General features: G+C 37.5%; 1 protein-coding gene across 4 annotated transcripts; it reads left to right on the plus strand.

Moving 5' to 3' along the window:
• The first annotated feature begins 1,367 nt into the window (after nt 1-1,367).
• On the plus strand, nt 1,368-13,927 carry LOC112295183 (uncharacterized). Of its 4 annotated transcripts, none has more exons than XM_024546414.3 (19): nt 1,368-1,521; nt 2,948-3,306; nt 3,465-4,151; nt 4,332-4,540; nt 4,742-6,273; nt 6,371-6,442; nt 6,826-6,930; nt 7,262-7,445; nt 7,606-7,697; nt 8,033-8,146; nt 8,525-8,616; nt 9,132-9,246; nt 9,373-9,528; nt 9,772-9,881; nt 10,209-10,347; nt 10,632-10,799; nt 11,084-11,375; nt 11,630-13,071; nt 13,403-13,927. In XM_024546414.3, the coding sequence occupies exons 2-19, from the start codon at nt 2,984-2,986 to the stop codon at nt 13,583-13,585; spliced, it is 6,015 nt and encodes a 2,004-aa protein (XP_024402182.1). In that variant the 5' UTR covers nt 1,368-1,521; nt 2,948-2,983; the 3' UTR covers nt 13,586-13,927. The 4 variants fall into 4 exon arrangements, with proteins under 4 accessions (XP_024402182.1, XP_024402178.1, XP_024402180.1 ...); XM_024546410.3 differs by having other exon boundaries at nt 1,377-1,521; nt 10,629-10,799; XM_024546412.3 differs by having other exon boundaries at nt 1,396-1,521; nt 2,925-3,306; nt 10,629-10,799.
• The last annotated feature ends 1,898 nt before the right edge of the window (nt 13,928-15,825 follow it).

Genomic DNA, 15,825 nt, shown 5'->3' on the forward strand with positions numbered 1-15,825 from the left:
ACTTGAAGACTTTTGAGATCACCAATTGTATTTAAAAATTCTCTATATTACTCCAATCTAAATCAAGCTCCTTCAAATCTACTAAGTTGAAAATAGATGTTAGAAGTTTTTCTAACTTATAACAATGTTTCATTAGCAATACTCATTGTTTATTTCATTAGAGATACTCATTCTTTGTTTCATTGACAATACTTATTGTAGTTGAATTTGCAATTTTTATTTTATTGAAACAAAGCCAAATCAACTTATTTAAATTGAAAGAAATACAATGATTTACAACTTATAAATTAGTCCTTGTCAAATCCAACACCTTAGCTAAATTATTATAGCTAATTTTTATCTAGATCACAAAATCTCATTAACATTACATCTATTAAAAGACTAAGCTTCTTTAATCTTTTCAATACACCATTATATATCTCCCTTTGCTCATCAATTTCTTTGTAATTATATTTCTTTAAATATCATCCAATTACTTTAAGACTTAAAGGTAGTGTACTACAAGCTTTGGAAATATCTTTTACTTGATTATTAAGTTGAATGTGCTCCTTGTCATAAATTCCATAAAAAGCATAAAATAAAAAATAATTTTGAAGCTTGCACTTAATCTAATAATTCTACCTAATAAATAGCTTCAATAAAGTTGTATAATATATTTTGTCATTGGGTAGTCACAAGTACCTTGCTTTATTTTTTGATGTCCTTAAAAGCATGCTCTTGCAATTCTTCTAAAGTAGTATTATAAAACAATTATAGTATAATATTAGTTGTGATATTGGTAACACTTGAGAGACTTTTAGTGTCATAGAACTATCTTCACTTAACTATCTTCACTAAATCAGGTTTTAAGGGTTTCAGTGGGGATATTAAGGGATTAAAACCCAACAAAATTTTGGTGTACCAACTTAGGAGCAGGTTTTCACTTTTTAGAACAGTATTAAAAAAAGAGTTGAATAAGTATTGTCCAAAACTTTACCAGAAAGATATTTATTTTAAAATTTAAAATATAATTTATTTTTTATAATAAAATAAAAAAATATTGAGTGAACAACAGCTCTAAAAACTTGAGACATGTAAAAAATTAATTGCATGAATGCTGTTAATGTTTCTGAAAGTTCAACAGCAAAAGTTGCAATAGTACAAATGAACATTTTAAACTCAGCTTAAATTCTTCCTCAGCCCCTTTTTTTTTTTTTTTTTTTTTTTTCATTCTTAGTGTTCGGCATGGACCATACGGATTGGTCTGGACCAAACCTCAGGCTTGGGCTGAACGCGAAATTGGTTTGGAACTTGACCTGGGGTGAGCCTCGGCCCCGTTGGCGGGCAAGGAGCTCGGAGAACCGTAGGGCGACCCTGTGATGAAGCGGGGAATAATGGCAGGGCCTTCTCCGCTGTAGAGTTAGGGTTGCGCTTTTAGTAGCCTCTGGGGGTCTGCCGAAGTCCAGGTTTCGCGATTTGGCGTAACCATGTGTGGACGTTATTGGTTCTGTTTTTGATCTGCCGAATTCGCAAACTTTCCTGGTGAGATTCTTGACTGAGAGCATGGTTTCCGGTCCCGATGATTTCGATTTTTTTCTCTCCGACTGGGAGTGAGGACGATTTGGAGTGTCTGTGGGTGGTTTCCATCAGACATATTAATTCTTCTTGCATATTTTAAGTATCTACGAAGGAAGAACATCTTTTAAGTTTCACAGTTGATGACTGTATCGGTTTTTCGCTTCTCCTTGAATTCATCGAACAGTGCGTCAGGAAGGTTGTATCAGGGGATATCCCGGCAAGAATAGGTGCTAGGGAAGTCTTGAACTGAGTTTTGCATTAGCAATGTATACACGAAAGGAATTTTTTCACTATTGAATATGGTGTAATTATGGGGAAGCAAACGAGGGATGTGAAGTGCGAGTTGTTCATGGTTTAGTATTTCGAACCCGATGTAATACACACGCAGGAACAGGGATTTTTTACATCTTTTTCGGCATGCCGAATTCGTGATTGAGGGAGGTTCAGTTACACAGAACTACTTTATCTATCCGAGGGTATGGGACTATTCTGACATTTGAGCTAGAGAAGTTGAAACATTTGACTAACTGTTGTGCACGAAATCTCTCTTTTACATTTCCAATTTCCGATGAAGTATCTCCTGTAGGCTACTTCTAGGATGTTCATGTAAAGATTCATGAAAAGCTGTTAAATTCAGTGCAGTGACGTGTGGCATTAATTCATGAAGTGCAGCTTAATGTTTAAGGGCTGCATTATACAGTCATAATTCCGATTAAAAGTTTTGCTGGTATTTGTGTTTGAGATTTAATAAATTAATTTATGCTCCCAGTTTACTTCGTCAATTCCTTACTTTCCAGTATATTTACCTACAGTTCTCTTGCTCAAAATGTCCTGGAGATAATAACATTTGGTAAGGGAGTAGATTCAGGGATCTGCAAATGCTACACGTCAGATGCGCTAAGTGAGAAGTAGTTAAGATGAAGGGTGAGGAGTGACTAAGAGGAGAGACGCAAGGGTCGACGATATTGGTTTGAGTGGCGTTGATTAGTTTAAAAACAATCTTTCCCCTGAAGTGTGGCATGTTTTTAGGTGTTTGTGAATTGTTGACTTCGTTGACACTCAAGTCAATTGAGCCCTAATCAATATCATCTATACAGTAGTCTGCAGCTCGTGCGCTCTCTCTCTCTCTCCTCGTCTCTTTCTCTGCATCGAGAGATAGAGATAGAGAGATGAGGTTTTTAACAAATTACCAGTTAGTAATTAAACAAAAACGTTCACTGACTGATACAAGGTAGCTTTGTTTTCAAGTGAGTTCGATAACACTTTGTCAATTGTCACATTGGTGACCTCTTATTTGTTGGCTATGACGGTTTCTTTAGACATTCATATACCAATAACACTCTTCATTTTATTCATTTTCTGAACAGATTGTAATTGATTCTGAACGCAGTTAGTCGACCATGAGGAGAAACAATGTTTGGGGAGAATGAGTCAACGATGGCCACTTTTACATCGACGGGCTTCGAGTCTGGACAGCATGACAGCCTTCAGACACACAGGGTTGCGCTTTGGTGCTGGGAAGCACTTGGGCAAGGTTGGTCGGAACTCTATGGCAGGCGAAGTTGAAACCACTCTGCGAGGGTCAGGAACAAGTACACTAGTGTTGTCCACAATGCCTTGCTGCTTGGAGCGCTTGGCTCCTGTACCATTCGCCGGCAGTGGCAGAAAGCTAGGATTTCGTGGTGTTAGCCCATCGTATTGCGACGGGCTTTCTCTGGGGCTGTGCTCATTATCAAGAGGTTATCAGAGGTAAGATTACAATATGTTTCATCTCTGGTTCGTTAATGATTTTTATGATTTGTAATAGTTCAGGTCCTAGAGGAGGCTAGATGCTACAATCCTGGTGGTTCGTTGTAGTGTGGTTGAAGTCTGTGTTTCTTAATACGCTGTCATGCCTTTTGGTGCAGGTATCATAAAGTTGGTGGTAAGAGTAGCAGGTTGGATTTCCATGCAATAGTCAATAAAGTGGAAAGGACAACTAAATCTGCTTTAGGTTCCCGATTCATGGTGAATGCAAGAGATTTACATGTAAAACATTTGCGACCATTTTACTTTCATGGTTGGCCGAGTTTAGTCGATTGTAGTTTTTTTATGCGGGAAATAGATTCAAGAAGATTAGTGAGGATTCCTAATTTAGGATCATTGACAGAATGCGTGGCATCGTTACATGATGGAGCATCTGTTGATGAAGATGTCTGTTCCGAATTAGCTTTGACGTCCAATTTAACAGAGGGGGTTGTCTGGGAGGAGATAACTACCTCTACTAGATCATTAAATGACGCAGAGCGTGCAAGTGAAAGTCCCTCTGTGTTTGGAGCCAGTTGTGAAGGCTTCAAAGAAGATTCGTCTATGGAGGGACCGCATGAGATTCCTATTGAGTCGCAAGTGGATCCAACAATCATAGTGTTTGACATTGAAACAACAGGATTTTTAAAGCCCGGGAGTAAGATCGTTGAGTTAGCTTGCCGAGATATCGCTGGAGGAGACTGCAGCACACTGGAGACTCTGGTTAATCCATACCAACCCGTGCCAATAGCATCCACCGCCGTCCACAAGATTACATCTGAAATGGTAAATCGAGATGATATTCCAAGGTATGTTTTGACACTTGGTATGACATCGATGTGTTTCAAAGGTTCTGGCAGTTGTGATTGCTTTACTCCACCTCACTCGTTATATTAATGCTGTACATCCAAGAGATTGTTTATCGTTCAAAACCAAACTACAAATTCTGGATACCTCCATGACTATATTATATGACCTTTGCATGGCAGCTGGACAGAAGTTATGACTGCATTTGTTGACTTTGTCGAGAGTCGGCGAATTGGAAACTCTGATGTCATTTTAGTCGCTCACAACGGAAGAAGATTTGACGTGCCATTTATCATGAAAGAGTGTTATGAATGCTCCATGGAAATTCCTTCTCATTGGTACTTCATTGACACTATCGATCTTGCCAAGGCAATGCTGAAGAAGAGATTTGGTGCCTAAAAACTTCACCCTGGTCGTTTTTCTATTTTAGATTTTAAAGATAAAATTGAATAACCTGTGTTGTTATGTCTGTTCGAGTTTTGTGTAGAGGCCACGTATTTTATGTTGTTTCTTCCCACATGCGCTATACAGAACTGTTCTCTTCGCACTTCTGGTTGTATTAAATGCCCTATTTCATGTACTTATTTTGCAGGAAAGACGAAATTATATAACTTGCAATTCCTTTACTATGATTGCTACAAACTACCACGCCTCGAGGATGCCCACCGTGCGGGTGTGGATGTGGATATGCTAGCCAGCGTATTTGGTAAATTATTGATGGAGCTCGAGATGCCCGTGTCTGAGCTTCTGGATCAAGCCTTTAAGGCGAGTCACATAGAGTTGAAGCCAGATCTTCTTCTACGAGAAAATAATGACCGGTACACATCTCTCTCAAAGGAGGTAGACGAGACCCTTTTGGAGCAATCTATGGTGGATGTTATAATTTGTGAACGGAATGTAGATCCTTTACCAGATAGCAAAGTGAGAACATTATTAGAACCACCTGACCAAGGACAAGACGTTGAAGCCATATGTGTAAGTTCAGAATATGTGGAGACTGAAGAGTCCTGGGAATCCACTACAGGCAGTATCACTCTTAACCATAGTTTCATGAGCAAGGACTCAACTGCCTATTCAGATGGAACTCGAAAAATATTTTTAAAGAAATTTGAGGGTTTTGATACTCAGACCTTTACCACAGCTCAGTTATCGGGAGACGAAAATCCTAGATATTCAGAGGAGTTATCGTCTGGGGAGTTGGATACTAGGGTTGAAGGTGTGCCTATCGGGGATATTCAATTGGATGCAAATAGAGTCCATGTTGCTGAGTCGCTCGCCTCTGCTACTATCGATGAAAAACTTTTAGGTTTGGAAAAAGGCACCCCTGCTTTAGAAAATGGAATTACATCTTCCTGGGAAGATAAATATGTTTTGGATGATGCACAAGACAATAAAACATTTGAATTTGAAGATGCTCTGGGTTTGGTTCTAGGCAATGAGGAAGGTCTGGCCACCAGTACACCTGAACCCTCAAGTGTTAATCAAGTTGAAGAAGATGCCACGGTGACGAGCTCTCTTGTTTCTGGCGACGAGTTGCCATCGAAATATTTTAAATCATCAAGGAAGTCTCGTACCGAGGAATGCACGATCCCTACTAGGTCACCAAGTACATGTAATGATGATCCAAGCTTTAGTAATCTACATCCTGCGGACGTTAATCCCATCGATGATTTGATTGGAAATGAAAACTTAGACGGTTTGGAAGTAGCTCAGCAGAGTAAACTCTCGTCTCCAACTGTAGGGGATGGAGGGCTTCAGCCTTTAAATATAGGTGGTACATTGTTGAGTAGAAAAAAAGGCAAGAGACGAGGAACTGGTGATGTTCAAACTACAGCGACACGAAATATTGCGCACACAGTGGGTGATTGTGAGGAGCAGCTATCCGCTGCTGTGGCTACCGTTATCAATGAGCTATATACTTGTGATATTCAACCGGTTAGAGGCCCAGACTCAAATGATTCCTCACATGGTGTTCAGGACGAGAAGCAGAGAAGGGCAAAGGAGCAGTTGCATTCGAGTTCTGTTAACCTGTCCTTTTTGAGTCCCATGATGAGACAGTATGTGGAGACAAAACGACAAAGACCCAAATTTCTGTTGCTCTCAAGGGTTGGGGACTTTTATGAGGTATTAATTTCTCCTGATCCTGGAATGCACATGGTAAGTATTGTGTTCGTTCCATTTCGAGTTTTCAATATTATTCATTTAAGGTTTCTCTCTGTAGGCATTTTTCGAAGATGCGGAAAGGTTAGCGCACGCCTGCAACATACGCTTGTCGGGGGTGGATGGAGGTAAGGTATGATGCAGAATGCCATCCTAAGTTGATTGACATTGCTTGAATTGACATCGTTGCTTCGCATTGAATAGCCAGAAAGTTTCAAATGAGAGGATAGAGTCGTCTCTGAGCACAAGGTGTATGTAGGAAATATATATGCCTCTCGATCTTTAACACGTTTTGAAGTGTCACTTTGCATTCATAATTCACCATTCATATTGGTGGGCTTTCCGCGATCGTTCTTGGATACTTAACGCAGAAGTTAAAGAGGCTTTTATTCTGTAGATGACATTATATATGACATTATATAGCTACAACCGTTGATCTAGTTTTTTTTTTAAAAAAATTAATATATATATTTTGTTTTTTGATGTTCGAAGTGCTCATTTTATCTCTTGTGTCAGCTGCTGGAACGGAAGGTGCCAATGGCAGGAGTCCCTTACCATAAAGTTGATGTTTACCTTCGCACTCTACTGAAAAAAGGCATTTCTGTCGTCAAGCAAGATCAGGCATAATCCTTGTCTATTCCTTTGTATAATCTTGATTTTGAAAAACAGATAATTTAGTGCATGCTTGAATGCAAGTATAATTCTTAGTACTGTAGTCGTTAGGCATCTACTGTAAGAAGTTGGCGTATGATTTCTCGTAACATTGGGTACTCGCATTTTGTTCATATATTTCATAATTAATCTATGCTTTTTAATTTATTTCTATATTTAATTTCAATCTCATTCTTTAAAAATGTCTAATATTATTAATACCAGTAAAACATATATCAGTTGTGTCCTTTTGACGTGTTTAATAATTGCATTTTCTTATTATATTGCTCAAGTTTTGTAGGTCACGGCTGCGGATACTAAAGGCGGGACGATAATAGATCGGCAAGTTACTGCAGTGCTCACCCCCGGCACTCTTTTAGACGAGGCCATGCTGGAAGATTCTTGCAGTAACTTCTTGGTTTCCATCTTTCCTCATGCTGATGAAAATGGAACTTGGGGTCTTGCTTATGCTGATATTTCAACAGGTACTGCACGCACTGTCTTTTATTTGATTTCTAGGTGTCTGGGTTGGTTGACTCTGTCAGTGGTATCTCTTTCCAATTGTTTTTGATTTGAAAGATAATGAACCTTATGTCTCAAATGTCCTTCAGTTCTTTTTGATTCTAACTATCTTTTATGTGGCAGGAGAGTTCCAGGCAACACAAGGACAGGGTAGATCTTCCTTGCTGCATGAACTTCAGCGTTTACAACCTTCAGAGATTATTTTTCCAGCAAATGTAAGCTTATTGCCCTTTTCACAATGCATATTGACGTGTTGCTTTACCCTCTACATTTGAGCCATAAAATTTTAGAGGGTGAGGCATCTGGAAGTTGATATTATTGTACAGAACTCTCGCAATGTTTGAACCAGACAACATGTAGTAAGCATAAAAAGAGTCATCACAACACAAAAAGTGCTAGATGACCTACCAAGTATTTATGTGTATGTGGTCCTATGATTTTAAAATATTGAATGAAGTCCAAGTCAGTCAGCTGTAGGTTACTGTAACTTGGGGAGTTGTATCTGAGTTGTTTGTTTGTTTGAGTATGACCACAAATGTCTGGATTCCAGGTAGTCTGTACTGTAGACAAGAAAACTGAGATACTACGACCGATTGGCATGCCGAGTGAAATATGCTACTCCAGTCGACCAACTTCAGAATTCTTTCCAGCGGCTGCTGAGAAGGTACCGGATATACTTCTTCTTTTATTTAAATTATTTTATTCCCAGTTAAAGAATGGTAGTCCATATTGCCAACCCGTAGGAATCGTATTAGCTTTCTTTATATGTTTGAGCTGCCTTCGGAGTGATGATCAGAGCGAAATTGGCAGATAAACTTTACCAATGAAAAGTTTATAATCTGGCAAAAAAATTGGGATTCTGCGTTTCGTGAAGCTTGTTTGTACATTGGCATGGCCCCAAGGATATGATTCATTCATCACATTGGACCTACTCTGAAGCAGCTGGTGCAGATATACGCATTATTTCAATCTGTTTCTTGATCCATTAGTATCTATTTTTATTTTTTGTTTTGTTTTTTAAATTGCGCTATGTCGGTCGCAGAGATTACATGCTAGTTTTGGAGAGGAATCCTTGAAGGCCTTTGGTGTGCCTCGATCATCTCATGCTATTCGGGCCGCAGGCGGCTTGTTGGGGTAAGTATCGCAATATCCCGTTCATTCTTTCCATATTGTGGAGTTCGGTCCCCTCGTCCCGGCAAAATATGGTTCTTCGAAAAGAGGATCATGGTTCTGTATTTAGATGTACAGTTTGATTCACACCGATGATACCCATGCCGCTCATGCCAATCCTATTTTTAATCATTATGTTTTTCAGAAAGTCTCTAATTTTATTATTTAGTGTACCTCAACATGTGAGGATCAGTCTGAATCATCGCAGGTAATCAGATTGTTTCCTGGATTTCATTTTCTCGGCATTTTCACTAGTTTACAGTTCCGCAATATTGTCCTGAACTACTCTGCTATAGCTTAATAACATTTTCTCGGTAGCGTTACAGTAAACTCTCCAATTTGCTGTGTACTTTTGCTTGTGGCACCTCATAAGTCGGGTGATTTGTTTAGTGTTAATCTTGTTGTATGTGTTTTTGAAGATTTTCACTTCATTTAGTTTTATATTAAATTACTGAGACACATGTGCACGATGCTGACAGATATATTCAGGAAACACAGAAACTTAGTAATGAAGAGATACCTCTTCAATCGCCCAGCTTTTACTCCACTTTAGATACAATGCATATGGATGACACTGTGAGGAAACATTTGGAGGCAAGTAGTCACCTAATTTTTTTATCTTTTTCTTCTTTTCGAGCACATAATATGCGTGTCGTAGCTTGAAAATATCTAGGTTGTTCAATTGTGTTTCTGATCTTGTAACCTTTATTACTGTCACAGTTGCTAAAGACGTCACGCTGGGATAAGGCAGAAGGTTCTCTTGTATGGGCTTTGGACCACTCGCAAACAGCTATGGGGAGCAGATTGCTTCGCCGTTGGTTGCTCTGGCCTCTCATCGATCATGAGCTTATCTGTAGACGACAAGATGCCGTTCAGGTGAATACCGTTGTTTACAATGCACTGATGCAATTGACTTCTAGTTTGTGTTGAAAGTTTCTCGTGGCCCAATTTCTGCGTCACTGAACTTCTTATGTGTTTTTCTTGGGCACAAATTTCTTTGATGTGAGGTTCAATTGATTGAATATTCAAGGCTATCGATATATTATATTGATCGAACTGAGTAAGAATAAACTTTGATCATTGCGTCTACTTCTACTGATCATCTCATATCATTTGTAGGTATTTTTTCACAATCATGAAATGAGGTCAGAGTTTCGCAGCAAACTAGCGCATGTATCAGATGTCGAGCGTATAGCTGCCCGCATTGCGTGGAAGCGTGCTGATTCAAGGTTTTGACATCATACCCTAGTGCTGTTGATGATGAATATACTCTGAACATTATCTGCTCAGCTCTACATGATTGCGTATGACTGAACCACATATGACCATTTTGGAAATCCTCAGGGATAAAAAATTATTCCAGCTGGTGTTGTTCTACTGAATGGGAATCTGTTCATCATCTCAGTTCATTACAGGATGAAGGCATGTCATTGTGCCGACTGACTGCAGACAAGTATCATTGTCTTGCTTTTTTGTACTGAAAGTGTTGGGTGGATCTGACTACAGTTTCGTATGCACTGATTGAGTATGTGTTATGTACACTGGAATTCTCACAGGGATCTTTTGACTTTGGCTCAGTCGATTAAGTGTTTGCCAAGCTTGGCAGAGCTCATTGAGGGAGCATCACTCAATTCATATTTTGTTGCTGCTTCCCAGATCCCCACTACTGCTGTACAATGGGCCAACAAAGTTGAAGTAAGCACTGATGTTTTATTCAACAATGACTTTTATGGATAAATTCATCTCTGCAATAGAATATCACTGCACATAAATGTGAAGTGATTTTTCTTATACAGCCTGTTTATTTTGAAGACATTGTATGAATTGTACATCAAGATTAAGAAAAACGGAGAATGGTTCCACTCAATCTATCAAATTTCTGTGCATGTCACTGGGTTCTCAAGATACGTTTGTGCTCTTGGAATGCTTGATTGAATATATTTATTTATCTTTCTTTTTTTTGTCTGTTGGATTAGCAGAATATGATAGCAGAAGAGCTAGGTAATGGTCTACAATCAGGCAAGCTGGTGAAGGAAGGTGTCGATCCGACTTTAGATGTTCTTCGTCAGAAAGTTCAGGAGAATATGATTTGGCTTGAAATGTATGAGGAGCAGGAGCGGTTACGCATTGGCATACCGTCGTTAGAGGTCAGATATACGCTTGCCCTGTTCGTGTCAATGTGCTACAACTTCCAGTGATCCTATGATATATTTGCAATCCCTATTGTTGTTTTCTTCGAGATGCTTAACAAGATGTTGATAGTTATGAAAAGACTACAGATGTTCATTCATATTCCACTCCCTGGCTTTGTTCTACTTAATTAATAAAATTTTCGAGCAAGTCCCTTTTAGATTTCTTTTTCATGTTGACTTGTTCGCCTGAGTGATTTGGAAAGTTCAAAAGTTTTAAAGGGGCATATTTATGATTTCAGGTTGGTTTCAATAAGAACAGTGGCCACTTCATCAGCATCCGTAAGAACAAACTGAAGGAGGATTGTATTCCCAATGACTATCAGAAACTTCAGAGTTTGAAAGCAGAGGAGAGGTTTGTCACTCCAGAACTTTTGAATTGTGAGTCGAGCTTATTAGCTGCTGAAGCAAAGGTTTTCGAGCGTGAGGAAGAGCTTTTGAGATCACTGAAGGAAGAGTTAGTATCCTTATTGGAGCCTGTCCGAGAGTATAGTCAAACAGTGGCTGCCCTTGATGTGCTTTGCACATTCGCAGGTACATTGTTATCTTCTGCTCTGACTTGGAAAACGTGATTTGCTTGCTGCAAAGGATTCTCTTTCGTATCATGTTTAATTTCGTCATATAAACCGCATGAGGAATAGCAGAGAAACGGAAACAATTGCTTTAGGTCTTGCTGAATTTGTTAATGATTAAAGGGGTTATTTGTTGAGAAATAATTTAGCTCTCGGCTTTAACCCGTCGTGGTTCCTCGTATTTGTTTAAAAATTTATTTACTTTTCTTACTGCAGAACTAGCTGTGAATAGGGACTATTGCCGTCCACATATGCTGGAAAAAGGCCGAGAGATCACAATAATTGAGGGTCGGCACCCTGTGGTAGAATTATCTTTACCAGATGACTCGCGTTTTGTACCAAACTCCGTTTACTTAGGATTTGATGTTATCACGGAGAAGATACCTGCTACTGAACGCTATGGACTCGGCGAGAAGCTTGATGGGGCTGAAGCGATGGAGGAACTTACAGTTGAAAGCGAGAAGTGGTGGCCACGTGCTGACCTTGTTTTATTAACAGGGCCGAACGCTAGCGGGAAGAGCTGTTATTTAAGACAATTGGGACTTATTCAGCTTATAGCTCAATCTGGCAGCTTTGTCCCTGCAAAATTCGCCCGGTTATCAATAGCAGACGGGGTTTATACACGTGTTGGTGCTGTAGATGATTTAGCTGCAGGTCAGAGTACTTTCCGAATTGAGATGGTTGAGTCTGCAAATATCCTCAATCGTGCTACTGCCCATTCATTGGTTTTGCTGGATGAAGTTGGCAGAGGAACCAGCTCACAGGAGGGAGGCGTTATTGCTCGAGCAATTATCGAGTATTTGTCACAGATTGTGCGTGCAAGGACCATTTTCTCAACTCACTATCATGACCTCCACATATTGGATCAGGATTATCCCAACGTTGCAAACTACCATTTTCAAGCAACTGAATTGGATAATGGTGAAGTGATATTCGATCATGCTGTGATGCCAGGCTATGCTATAAAGTCTCATGCTATTGCAATTGGTAGAAGTGCTGGATTACCGGATTGGGTATGTAGTAGGGCTACTGAACTTCTTGCCCTCGAAGAAGGGTTATGTGCGAGCTCAGATTCATGTCGGGAACAATCTGATTTGGATGTCCCACAAACCTATGAAAACGAAGTGTATGAGGATCGTGGAAATAACGAATCGTACGACAAGAACCTTGCAATTGGGCTTGATGAGGTAGTTAAGGATGCAAATTGCAGTGGTGAGGCTCTGGCCTCAAATAAGAGTTTGGAATATAATGAGGGCAGGTGTATTCCAAATTTGAAAGGACTTGAAGAAATGGAATCAGAAGACTTGGATGATGATCTAGACAAAACTGAAGGACATATGAATGGAGATGCAACATCTCATGTCTCCTCGAAAATTCCTAGCAGTTTTGATTTCCCAGAAAATATAGAGCAATCAATTGCTATGGATCAAGGAAGTTCTGACTTTGTATCATCAATAAACTTGGAAGGCAATGGAGATGGTGCCTCAGAAAGCACCGGACAGCATCTTCAAGTGCAAGTGGAAGTACAAGATCAGTCAGAGGCACATGCCATACAAGAAGAAAAATGTTATTCAAGAGAGCAACTTGATGAGGTTTGGGGGCAAGTGTACATAGCCTTGCAAAATCAGCCAGCTACTCAAGCGCTTTTGAAGCAAAAGGTTCGACACTAACTCAAGCTTCTTAGTCTTATTCAAAATTGTAGATGTGATTTCAAATGTAAAGAATCATGTTTTGACCCAATTAAGTGAGGCTTTTCTTTGGCATTTTTACATTCAAGTTTTTGTATATGGCTATGCGTGAACCTGAAGTATAGACACTGTGTTAAGGTAGATGGGATTGGTTTGTCACTAGTCCTCATCGCATTATCCGCTTAGACCTCTCATTTGTTCGTATTGCAAGTCTCCAAGTGAAAGCAATAGTCTTTTAGAATACTCGTTCTATGTGCTTTGTTTGGCACAGCATATTGATACTTTTGCCCATCTCTCGCAGGGATCTTTGGTATCAGTTAGCCTTTTATTGGACGAATTCCAGGTATGTGTAAGTGCATCTTCTCTGTTTGTGAGAAAGTTCCAGCAGCCGGAACATTTTGCTACCTTGGAGTCTGCTTTTGCATTAGTATTGCACCAACCAGTTCATCTTCGCATATCTGCGCGTACTGATGGATCGCCATAGTAACCCACACTACAGTATGGCTTCAATTCTCCTCAGTTTCTTCGTCCTACTTGTCCAGTTGGCTGGAAAAGTCAATTTATTGTTGGTGAGGTTGAACAGGAAAGGCACAACAAAATTCTGTAATTCATCTGATTAGATCATTTTCACTAATGTTTCTATTTGATCGTCTACCCTCTGCAAAAGTGGAAGAGGTAGCATAGAGGTTCATGATTATTTTTTTTAAGAGAGTATTCACCGGGTACACACTTCTTTGGTACTTGATCTAACTTGTTTCTGACTAGTGTCCAACATGAAAAGATTTGTATCTTGTATTTATCCTGAAAGCTCATATTTAAAAACCGACATCTTGAAAATGTGGTTTGTGGAGTTTGTTTTCTTGAAACTTGCATTGACTACATTTGAGCTCAAATATATGAATTCACTTCCTAGTAATAATTTTTAGATCTATTTTACTTTTTTTTATTATATATTTATATATTTGCAAAGCAACTGATGGAACATATTCTGCAGCATTAGGAAGTAGGTCTTTTATCTACCTTTTTACATCAAATGAACGTCCATTTGAAATCAAAACTGTAGGGTAATTTGTGTTCCTTTGTCATAAAAGTCTTAAAATTACCGTCCTGGTCATTAGTGGTGTTAAAGAGTTGCCATGTTACAATAAAATCACAAAGCAATTGTAAACCTTTTTCGGCATTCAAAGCCGGACATATGAATATAGGTTATCTGTAACATTGGAACGCCTAGCTGGCTTGGTGTCGCTGCTTTGGTTGGTGCAAATCTGTGTGTTGAAGCTCCTCACTCTCATTCCAGGACCCACGACTTAACAGCATTTCAGCTGAAGTTCTTCTGAGCAATTCGTCTCCAAAGTCGCTGTAGTCAAGCTTCTTGGTAACTGGCAATGCGGTTGCCCCACTCTGTTGTTCAATCGAGATTGATGCCCAAAAAGCTTTAAACTACGTCGGCGCAGCTGTGGTGACCCATCGAGCCTTCTAGTTCATTTTGCCTCGTTTTCTATATATAGATTCTTTTAAAATATCCAGAATAAAATATAAACTTAAAAAGATAAAAAAACAGTACTTGTCTAGTATAAAATAATCAAAATTAGATAAAAGAAATCTTAATAAATCACATAAAAACCAAAAAATATATTGTACAGATGTAAACACTTATAAAATATTATATACTATAAATAAATAACTGGATCATTTAACTAATATAACATAATTCAAAAAAATAAAAAAATGAAAAAATTTAAAAAGTTGTTTGCACAAGAAAAATATTATAACCAAGTACAAATACTATAATATAAGCCTAAAATAATAACACAATCTACCAAGTCATAAAAAATTATTCAATGAAAATAATAGTAATTATAATTCATAAATTTAAATATTATTCCAATATATATATATATACATATATATATATATATATATATATACATATAAGCATATTATGTACAAATTATATTAGATTAATACAACATATAAGTTATAATAGAAGAAGTTTATAAAAAAAAAATTTATATATATATATATATATACACACACACATATACATATAATCTAAAATACAATTTAATAATAATTAAACATAAATTATAATAAGTTTAAAGTAACAGATATTACTATTATATTTAGTGATTTCTTTTGAAAGTAAAAACTAATTATAGGAATTATATATATAGTAAGCATAAAATCAATTAATTTTAAAAAATTAATATTTTATATATACTCTCAAAGACTACAATAAAAACTTTAAAATTAAAAATTAATATGTTTTTTACAAATTAATATATAATAGTTATATTATATAAGTATCTAGATTTTATTAGTTTTTATGATGCCACATAGTATTTGATTGAAATTAAAACTTCTGATTTTTTGTATATATATATATGTAAGTTTTGAATTTAAAAATCAAGTGAAAGTTACATAACAAAAAATTTATTTTTAAATTTTAATTAAATAATTAAATTTTATAATAATTATATATTTTAATAATAATAATTAAAATAATCATAAAAATAATATATTTAGAAGTTTTGCAAAACTTAAATCATGATTGTTTAATTCTACCTCTTTTTGTTAATTTTATGTATATGAGTATTATATTTTTAATTTTTAATTACATTAGTTAGTAGTTTTTAATATGTTATTCCATATTATGTAGTCATATGTGATTAAAATTGGCTTTAGGAATTTTAGTGTGAGTAGATTAGATTGTAAAAGTAATGC

This window comes from Physcomitrium patens, chromosome 18 (genome assembly GCF_059467195.1).
Source record: "Physcomitrium patens ecotype Gransden chromosome 18, ASM5946719v1, whole genome shotgun sequence".
NCBI classification, from domain to species: Eukaryota; Viridiplantae; Streptophyta; class Bryopsida; order Funariales; family Funariaceae; genus Physcomitrium; species Physcomitrium patens.

Bases quoted from the DNA above. Each gene is read 5' to 3' on its own strand.
- LOC112295183 (XM_024546410.3), top strand. From the start codon at position 2,984: ATGAGTCAACGATGGCCACTTTTACATCGACGGGCTTCGAGTCTGGAC. The intron at 3,307-3,464 runs GTAAGATTACAA...CTTTTGGTGCAG, and splicing joins TTATCAAGAGGTTATCAGAG to GTATCATAAAGTTGGTGGTA. The intron at 6,931-7,261 runs GCATAATCCTTG...CAAGTTTTGTAG, and splicing joins CTGTCGTCAAGCAAGATCAG to GTCACGGCTGCGGATACTAA.